Here is a 10,113-nt window from a genome sequence, read left to right as displayed (position 1 = left end):
TTGTACTGAATTAGTGTTTTCTCAACTTCTTCAAAATTTTCTTGCCTGTAATTTTTACAGGAAGATTATTGGTAATGTCTGATTCTTCAGTAATTGCAAACTCTGCATCGGCTTCTTGAATAAACAGCAACTGAGCAGTTATCAGTAACATGCCGATTTATCAAGAGCCAAGGAAAACCACTCAAAATCATTTGCAATTTTAAAAAATTATTATTGATGTTTCTCCCAACATTCTGAAGTTTTTGAGCAACTGTTCCCACCAAAAGGCTAATAGTTTTAAGCATAATTTAGGTTTTCTGGGCAAGAGGCAGACTCAAGTAGATTATGTAGGTACTTGCTTTCTCTGTGCTTTATAATGTATTTTTTTAATGATAAAAATTAATTTATTTGGGGGGATTGTCAAGCAGGTTTCCTTGCTTGACAGGGGAAAATCCCGCCACAGTGGAGTTCAGTTGTTAAACCAAGTAATCACTGCTACAGTTTACTCGTCATTCGTGTACAATCACCAATTAGGATGAGTGACAATGTGTCCAGATGACTTGGTTCCTATTAATCCCCCTGATTAAGCCAACAGTCACTTCACATCATGCTGAAGAAGAAAAATCACCAGAAAATAGGCTAAGAAATGCTTGGGGGCCTTTTGTTGATGTAAGTGTGATCTTTAAATGGATTAATAGTTCTCTAGTTCAGAGACTCTAATTCAGTATAACAACCAACTTCATTTCTGTGCAGACCATAAATTAACAAATGTCTACTAACTCGACAATCATTTTTAAAACAAACCCTTATTTGACCATGAACACACATCTTTAAACACAAGGCTTTAAACACTAATAGTTTGCACACTCTGAAATGTTTATTTTCATCCTGTCATGTCATAAATTTAAAAATAAGAGAATTCCTTATCACTGCTTGAACGCACTAATGCTTAGTTGTAGCCTGTGGTCTATTCTTCATCAGGCAAGTTTATAAAGTAACTTTGGAACTTCAGTCACCGTCATCCAGAAAACAATCTTTCCCCTTGCATGATTAAGTCAATACTTTTGGAAGCGCTATCCAAGTTGTTAGGGGCCCCCTCTGCATTGCTCTGGATAAGGAGGCCTGAAACTTGACTGTCTTTTAGCACAAGGACTTTAGTTAGTAAGTATCAAGAGATCGTCACTTCCTTTCCTCCTTGGACAGCTGACACAGCACAGGAGGGCTGTGGGCTCTTCTGATGCTCCGAAGATCCTGAAGGAAACCCATTCTGCTGGTATTTCTTGATATATCCTAGGGCTTGTCCAGCCTCCACACTCTCTTATACACCCATCTCATCAGCAGAGCTACCCCGTAGGTTTAGGATTCTTGTTCCCACGTGGCTAGTGAGCGGCAAGTATGGCCTCAAGCCAGGTCTTTGGGTGCTCTCTGGTCCTTTCATGAGAGCCACTTTGATAGGAGAAAAGGGTTTGGAAGAGACACTTGAGCCTGGGGGTGGGCTGCGAGTGAGGCACTTTGAGGATGCTGACAACACACCTCGTCTCCTGTCCCATTTTGCGCAGGACCAGCCCAAAGTGGGAATGACAACCCCCCGTCCGTCAATTCCTAGTTACTCTACCACGATTCTCACACTTAGATTCCCAGTAACCGTATTCTCCCCTGAACCGAGCTGAGTGAGGCGGGCAGCCGGCACCGCAGCGCCCCCTCGCGCCCCTCCGCGGAGGCTGAGCAGCGAGTCGGCGGCCGCAGCTCCTAGGAGCCGCACACAACCCCACGGGCGCGGCGCCGGCACAAAGGGCGCGTGTGCGCACTGAGGGTCACCGGGCCCCAGGGCGGGGCTCCGGCTGCACGCTCGGCGGCAGGGGCTTGGGTGGGAGGAGCTTGGGCGGGGCTGGGCGGAGCCTAGACGGCGGGAGCCGCTGTGCGGGGCTGGCGCCTTCGGAGCGGGGCGCGACTCCGTGGGGTGCCAGGGGCCGGCCGCGCACAGAACATCGACACTCGGACAAACATGGTGTGTTCCCCGGGAGAGGGGAGCCGGACCACTCCCACGGACGGATCCCGCGGGGAACCCGGAGCCCCGACCCCGCCGAGAAGAAGGCGGGGGCGGGCAGGCCGCGCTGTCTCTTTAAGATGGTGTTCTTGTTAACACCGACGGTGAGTAACCTGGCGCCAGGTCCCGGGAGAAACCCAGAGGAGGTTTGTCTGGATAGGCGGATGAGAGTTCCCATCCCTGGGCGTGGAATTTAAGGAACTTATGAATGGGAGGGGGGGCACTGTGCTTTGAGCCCAAGCCCCCAGGTACCTTCTAAATTTTAACAGGGCTCCTCGAGAAGGCGGTGAGACTAAGCAAGGCCAAGTTCCAAAGGGAGGAGAGTTCCCCACCTGCCTTCAGCGCCCACGCGGCATAGTCCTTCATGATCTGGGTAAGCCAGTAGCTTGTAAACGAGTGGGGTGAATGCAAGATGCTTCAGGCCTCGGGGGGGGGGGGGGGGGGGGGTGGGGAGGCAGTGAACTGACCACTACCGGATGTCAGGTGGCCTTGGGCACCCGATTCTTCACAAGTTTCCCGGGCTGAGAGGTGGAGCTGTGCGTGCCTATGGGCCCCGCCCACCGATGGGGCATCCGGCAGCCCCCTTAGGACGTCAGAGAGCACAGCAGCAAGCAATGGAGAGGTTGCTGGTGGCGCTGTGCCTCCCTGGCGCCCACTGGGCTTGGCCTACTGGGCACGTGGGAGGAGGAGAGGCTGAGTGGTCTGAGGACACAGGGTGAGCAGAATGAGGATTGTGAAGTCACAGAGGAAGTGGGATGCTGCAGCTGGGGCCTGGGGCTGGCTGCCTGAAAAGAGGAAACATGCTGCTCAGGCAGACCAGTGCTTTCTGCCCGTGGAAGGCAGCCTCTGGGAGCAGCAGGGCACACCTGGTGCCCATGGTAGACTGATGAGTTGGGTGAGGCCACCCTACCACAAGGGTTCCCCTCCCCATCCTACACAGCAATGAAAACAGTCCCCTGTCCACACTCTGGAAGCCTAAATACCACCCACACCATGTGGAGGGAAAGCAGTAGAGAGAATGAGTGGCACAGCCTGCTACCCCCTTCCTCCCAGACCTCCTCCGGGGCAGACCACCCTTGCTCTGTCCAACTCCAGCTCTGTGAGCTTTCTGTTCTTCCTGAGTAGTTGACTTCCAGGATTTGGGGTTCCAGGGCTCTTGGGAATACGCACTGGAGAGCAGATGAGTCCCGAAGATCACCACTGACTCCCACCCTCCTACTTCTCCAGATGCAGAGGCCTCCATGGCTGTGATAAGCCTTCTGTTCTTGGCAGTCATGTATGTTGTTCACCACCCCTTGATGGTCAGTGACCGGATGGACCTGGACACATTAGCCAGAAGCCGGCAGCTGGAGAAGCGGATGAGCGAGGAGATGCGCCAGTTAGAGATAGAGTTTGAAGAGAGAAGGCAAGCAGCTGAGCAGAAGCAGAAGGCAGAGAATTTCTGGAGAGGAGACACATCCAGTGACCAGTTAGTGCTGGGGAAGAAAGACATGGGGTGGCCGTTCCAGGCTGATGGCCAGGAGGGGCTTCTGGGCTGGATGCTGGGAAACCTGTGGAACACCGGCCTCTTTTGCCTTTTTCTCATCTTCGAGCTTCTGCGACAGAACATGCAGCATGAGCCGGCCTTTGATTCCAGCAGTGATGAGGAGGAGGAAGTCCGTGTTGTGCCTGTCACCTCCTACAACTGGCTTACCGACTTCCCCTCGAGGGAGGCCCTGGAATCCTTTTACAAAGTCCATGTCCAGAATGTCACCCGTGACCTGCCCTGCACCTGTGAGTTCGTGGAGAGCTTTGTGGACGACCTCATTGAGGCCTGTCGGGTGCTCAGCCGCCGGGAGGCTCACCCACAGTTGGAGGACTGCCTGGGCATTGGGGCTGCCTTCGAGAAATGGGGAACCCTACATGAGACACAGAAATTTGATATCCTGGTGCCCATTGTCCCCCCCCAGGGCACTATGTTTGTGCTGGAGATGAGGAATCCTGCCCTAGGCCACCGCTGTGGCTGTGTGCTGGTGGAGTCGGAATGCGTGTGTAAGCGTGAAAAGCTTCTGGGGGACGTGCTGTGCCTGGTGCACCACCACGGGGACCACTCAGCCGTCTTGGGCAAGAGTAACAGTTCCATCAAGGCGGCTCTCTGCACCGGCTCTCACCTGGATGTGTGCAAGACTGTACAGTGGTTCCGGAACATGGTGGGCAATGCCTGGGCCCTCGTGGCCCACAAGTATGACTTTAAACTCAGCCTCCCACCATCTACCACCACCTGCAAGCTCAGGCTGGACTACCGCTCAGGCCGCTTTCTCTCAATCCGCTTGGTCCTGGGGGTGCAACGGGAAGACACGCTGGTCTACCTGGTAAGTCAGGCCCCTGACCAGGAGCAGCTCACCAGTGTGGACTGGCCGGAGTCCTTTGCTGCCTGTGAGCACTTGTTCCTAAAGCTTGTAGGGCGTTTTGCTCCTGAGAACACCTGTCACCTCAAGTGCCTCCAGATCATTTTAAGTCTCCGGGATCTTCAGAGCTTACCCGAAGGAGCATCTCGTCCCATCCTTACCTCTTACCACTTCAAAACAGCCCTCATGCACCTGTTGCTACGGTTGCCCCTAACAGACTGGCAGCACAACATGCTTCCCCAGCGGCTCCAGGACATCCTCTGGTTCTTGGGCCGTGGCCTCCAGCAAAGGTCCCTCCATCATTTCCTCGTTGGTAACTCCTTCCTGCCCCTGACCATCCCGATCCCTAAGACATTTCGGAATGCTGAGCCTGTCAATCTCTTTCAGCACCTGGTGCTAAACCCCATGGCACATTCACAGGCAGTGGAAGAGTTCCACAACCTTCTGACCCAGGTGAAAACTCTGCCCTGTGCCCCATTGGCTGGGGCGCATTAATATAAGGACTATTAAAAAGGGGGAGAAAGTATTTCTGATTCCTCAGGCTGCAAGAGAGTTTATTTTTCAGATCCATCAGTGGTATATGTGACCTTCACTTTTCAAATAGGGGCTGTGATAGATTGACACTTTAAGGAGTGTGTGAAGTGGTCATGAGGATGAGGTCCAGCCTGCAGGGCCTAATCTGGGGTGGGTCTTCTGAGGTTTTCTTCTCCTCACATAACTTTTATCATGACCCAAAGAGGGCCTAGGGAAACGGATGTTATGGGAGGATCTTGCTGCTAATGAGTTGAGATCCAGAGGGGGCCTGTGAAGTTGTGCTTTGTATCAACACTGGAAGCAAAAGAGAACTAGAGAATACCTCCATTCCAGCTGGTTCCTTTTTGTGAATGACTCCCAGCACATTCCTTATAAACTGGTTTCCTTGTTGAACTGTTAGCTTAATTCCCAACCAAGCTGATAGCACTCCGTTTTATCCCAAATACTGTGATGGCAGCTTCTCATATTTTAGGATCTAATTCTTCAGACCTTCATTATTTGAAAGTAGATCCAAGATGTTTATTTTCCATTTTCTTAATTTAGTCCTATTTTCATATAATATAACTTTTAATGCATCTGAAAAAAATTCCAATACTACCCAAATAATTTATTAGCATTGATTGACAAATATTAAGTCAGTAGAGACTTGTCCCATAATTGAGATAATGTACTTACTAAAATTAAATAGCCAAAATCTGATGACCTTCTCAGTGCCTGGAAGCAACATTACAAAACCCTTAACAAGGACAGTCTTTTTGGGGGCTCTGAGATGAACAATTCCAGTTTCTGAGGGGAGCCACTTGTTTGTTATATGGAAAGAAGGTTCAGCTACCCTGTGCAGCTGTGCTTTTTCTCAGTCTGGGAATGCCTTTGTATTCCCTTTTCAGAGATAACAAAGGGATTGTTTGAACTATGTTTGCGGTTTTGCAAAGCGGGGTCACCACAATCCAGGCCCATTGCCAGGTTGGACAGGAAGGGACTGTGAAGCAGTCCAACTCATAACAAGGTCGTGATTCTGGAGACTTGTGATTGGTGTATTTTTCCCTTCTTTTAAAACCTTGGGCATCCTGAGGAGGAGTGCTAAGAAATGTGACTCTAGTTGTGGGTGTGGTTGTTTTGGGAATACCAATGCTGTTCCTACCCTGCGTGCCAGGAAGATCTGCTGGGGAGGAGAACCTGGCTCCACATTTAACTTGACTTCAGGGGGCGTTAGATGCTGGCCGTGTGGGCTTTGGTTGTAGAATCCACACCCTCCCCCCAGCAAGAATAAATTACAAGTGTCCCAGAAGCTGATGCCACTCGATGTTTGCAGCTACCACTGCCAGTAGCTGCTGTGCTGCCATGTTGTCTGCTGGTATCTGCCAGGTACTGCTTTCAAGATGCAATGATGGTTGGTTCCATGCTAGTGGGATTTTGGTGTACTATAAACACGCATATGCCTTTTGTTTAGAAAATAATTTGCTGGTGTTTTGCTTCCAAATCAATAAAGGAGGCTATGTTCTGAATCAGTTGGAATCTGTGCGGTAACACAACAGATCAGCATTCTCACATGCCTTTCCCAAGAAGTTCACGTTACCCTGATAGCTTCATCCAGTATGTCCTGGTATTTCTCAATGTACCTTGAACCAGTCTGCCCTGTGGTTTCCCAGGGGTGTGGCCAGGAGCCAGGAAAGAATAATTCAGAATGTAAAGGAAATCTAGGGTATTCATTTGCATGGTGCCCAAAATATGAGCCAAATTAAAAGATCTCAGTGGCTCCAAACAACATGCATAAGCTCTGGAAGGCATGAGTCTGTCAGGTAGAAAGAAGGTGGTATGTTCTAGAACTGCGTGGGTTCTAGTCTGTAAAAGGCAAGAAAGACAACGTAAGGTTATGAGTGGGCAGAAGACTACAAAGGGAACAGCCAGCAAAGCTTGGGTGGGGCAGAGGGTGTAAGAAAGAGTATAGAGAAAACAAGTAGTAATGGAAAGAACAGAGCTGGAGTGTTCTGGGAATACTCTTAGAGTGAAAGAGGAAACTTCTCCAGATATTTAGGAAGCTGAGCTTTATTCTAAAACAATACCTGGCTGGCACCCAGGATATAACAGCGGTTAAAGTAATGGGAATACTTAGCGTCCACTGAGCATTGCCGATAGCCCAGGCACTGTTCTAAATGCTTCCCATCTGATAACTCACTGAATCCTCACACTATAACCCCATGAAGTGGGTGCTTTATCCCCTGCATTTTACTATGAGGAAACTGAGTCACAGAGAGGGTACACAACTTCCCCAAGGTCACATAGTTGGTAAATGGGAGAGTCTGGAAGACAATACCTGTCCTAGCAACCTTCCAGCGTGGTTTTGGGAATAAAACAAGATGTAGGGGTTAAAGTGCTTAGAAAAACAAAAAACCACTATATTAATTTTACGATGAAGGGTAATATGTTGTTTGGAAATTCTGGAAGACAGAAATTGTTGGTTCTTAGCCCAGTCTTTAGGAAGTCAGGAATTTCATATCACATACAAAAATTAAAGGCATTTGCTCAGAGGCCAAAATGAATGCAAAGCCATTTCAACTACATGCCTGTTGAGCCCCAGCGGACTAGATGGTTTATATCATGAACTACCTTCTGATATAAGCCTGCTGCAGGCTGGAAGGTCAGGGCAAATTTGAAGGCAAAAGCTTGCTTGTCCGGGTAGCCAACTGACAACACTATTGTTCCTCACCTAAACTAAGGCTGTTTGCCGTTCATTCTGAGGAAATAGAATCTTGGTGAGGAGTGAAATCGGGAAGGGGAACCAGTCCTGCTTTTCTGGCAGGCAAGGGATGGGGGAGGGGCCCCACTACTTTATTTTTGTACAGACAGAGGAAATGAGCTTTGTATAGCACTGATACCACGGATAAATCATTCAGTCTTATGGCACCCTCATAGTCCTAACCCCAAACAACAAAGATGGCATTCAGAGTGGGAGGTGAATGATCTATCTGCCTGTACCCGGTGGCCCTGGCCCACAAGAGACACAGCAGGTGGATCCGGCTCTGCCTTCCTGCACATGGAGCTCCAAGCAGTCAGCTCAGGAGGCTCCACTGTAACCACGGAACAGCCTCATGCCTCACCTAATGGGTCACCTAGTACCATCCTTTGCCAGGAGTTCCAAGCCGATTCTTCAGAGGCGCCTGATTCAGTGCAACCTCCCACCCCCGCAAATCCCCACTGCTCTTAGTTGGTGCCCACATGGAACCCAGAGGATCGAGACCTGTTCCTACTCTCCTCTCTCAAACGCACTCAGCACAGAGAGAACTAATGAGTGAGATGACAGGGACTCTAGTGTGCTCTGAGCATATGTGCTCACAAGTTTAATACTTATTTCCTCATCAAACCCAGTGAAAGGGGGTATTATCATCACTGTTTTATAAATGGGGAAAAAAATGAGGCCCAGAGTTCAGATGCCCAGCCTAGGATTTAAACTTGTCTTGCAACGTCACTCATTCCATACATATTTAAGTACTTGCTGTGTATAGGGCTAGCACCAGGCCCTGGGGAAACAAGGGTGAGCAAAGACACAGCTTTGTCCTCATGGAGGAGACAGACTTGAAAAAGTCACCCCAGCAGACGTAAAATTGCAAAGGTGACAAGTTCCACTAAAGCCTCCAGTAAGGACATTTAAGCCTATCAGGGAAGGCCTCCCTGAGGAAGTGAGGTGAACTGAAACCTGGTCGGAGCTAACTGGGTGAAGATGGGCATGAAGAGGAGCCTATCTGGAGGACATGGCATGTGCAAAGGCCCTGTGGTGGGAGTGGGCATGGTGAGGGCCCGTCTGATGGAAGGCCCAAGTGACTGGAGTGCAGGGAGCAGGGGAGGCAAGGTGCAAGATGAGGCTGGAGAGGCTTGCAGGGACCAGACCCTGCAGGACCTTGTAGATTACAAGGTCCCAGAGCAATGGAACTTTTCATTGGTTTTAGACTTCGGGGAGAAAGTGACAGGTCAGATTTGTCCTTAGCGACCACCACCCTGAGCCCAATGAGAAGGGGGTCAGAGCAGGTGTGGGGCTGCTGCAGACCAAGAAGGTAATGTGGACAGAAAGGACAGACAGGGCTCGGAGAGATTTTTTAGGAAGTAAAGAGCTCAACAAGGGCTTGTACACTGTGGAAAGTGAGGGGGAGGGAGGCATCCAGGATGGCTCCTGCCAGCTGATTTGGGTTCCTGGGTGGCTCATAGTATTCGCTGAGATGGAGAATATTGTAAATTTGGTTTTTCCTCTATCTCACGCTGCCCTACGCTAAAGACTTGGATGTGGTCACTGGGAGCACAAGTTTGTGCAAAAACCAAATAGGCTTAAAAAGTGGTTTTCAACAAAGGGTAGTGCTTTTTGGTTGCCAAAATGACTGAGGGACACTGATGGCATTTAGTGGACAAATGGTGTCAGGGTTGCTGAACACTCCTACAAAGAGCCCAAGAGTCCCACACATCACGAATTGTTTCATCCTGAATGCCAATAGCACCCTTGACGAGAAACAACGTATAAAATGCCAGACGTGTATTATAAGAAATTAGAGGATGTTCTAGGGATATTTGGGGGAATTGTCCTGGCCTTTCCTCCCATAATACAATTCTTGGGGTCAGAAGAAGCAGAGTGAACGGGTAGCCAGCATGTTACACCCGTCTCACTTCCGATCTTAACCTTCTTTTGGGGGGCGTGGGCGAAATATCCAGGAAGCTTTTCACAAGATTCTGAATAAAAACGATGGCCTTCACTTAAAGATCTACATACAAAATTTTGCATCTGTCCTTCCCCTGCCTGGAACGCGCCTCATTCCGGTGCGGGCTCCTTCTCACCTCCCTCCCACACCCGGGCATCACTTTCCACCTCCTTAGCGTTTTGCTGCCCTCACAGCACAGGTGGCTGTGGGAAATCAACCTGGTTTCCTGCTAATCCGCCTGCCCCCTTAGAAAGTAAATTCCGTGAAAGCCGAGCGCTCGCCCTTTCGGCTCCACGCTGGGCCTCTAGCGCCCAGTTCCCCGTCTGGGGCCGCAAGGAGGGAGTTTTCATAACATTTCGGGGGGGGCGGTGGTGGTCCGCGGACCCCCTGCAGTCCAACCACGGGACCCGAGTCCAGAGCCCTCCCTCCACGCCGTCTCAAGCCCCAGCTCCCGAGGGCGATCCTTTTCCCGCGGAGGACAAGA

At 50.1% G+C, this 10,113-nt stretch overlaps 1 protein-coding gene across 5 annotated transcripts; it reads left to right on the top strand.

The window, feature by feature from the left end:
• The first annotated feature begins 1,706 nt into the window (after window positions 1–1,706).
• Window positions 1,707–6,452, top strand: ITPRIPL1 (ITPRIP like 1). Of its 5 annotated transcripts, none has more exons than XM_014859121.3 (3): window positions 1,740–2,130; window positions 2,296–2,399; window positions 3,254–6,452. In XM_014859121.3, the coding sequence occupies exon 3, from the start codon at window positions 3,268–3,270 to the stop codon at window positions 4,906–4,908; it is 1,641 nt and encodes a 546-aa protein (XP_014714607.2). In that variant the 5' UTR covers window positions 1,740–2,130; window positions 2,296–2,399; window positions 3,254–3,267; the 3' UTR covers window positions 4,909–6,452. The 5 variants fall into 5 exon arrangements, with proteins under 5 accessions (XP_070367814.1, XP_014714607.2, XP_014714608.2 ...); XM_014859122.3 differs by having other exon boundaries at window positions 1,851–2,130; window positions 2,310–2,399; XM_014859123.3 differs by having other exon boundaries at window positions 1,853–2,130; window positions 3,178–6,452.
• Window positions 6,453–10,113: the final 3,661 nt, after the last annotated feature.

This window comes from Equus asinus, chromosome 6 (genome assembly GCF_041296235.1).
Source record: "Equus asinus isolate D_3611 breed Donkey chromosome 6, EquAss-T2T_v2, whole genome shotgun sequence".
Taxonomy (NCBI): domain Eukaryota; kingdom Metazoa; phylum Chordata; class Mammalia; order Perissodactyla; family Equidae; genus Equus; species Equus asinus.
The sequence above is the reverse complement of the archived record's forward strand: the minus strand, read 5'-3'. Positions and strand labels throughout refer to the sequence as shown.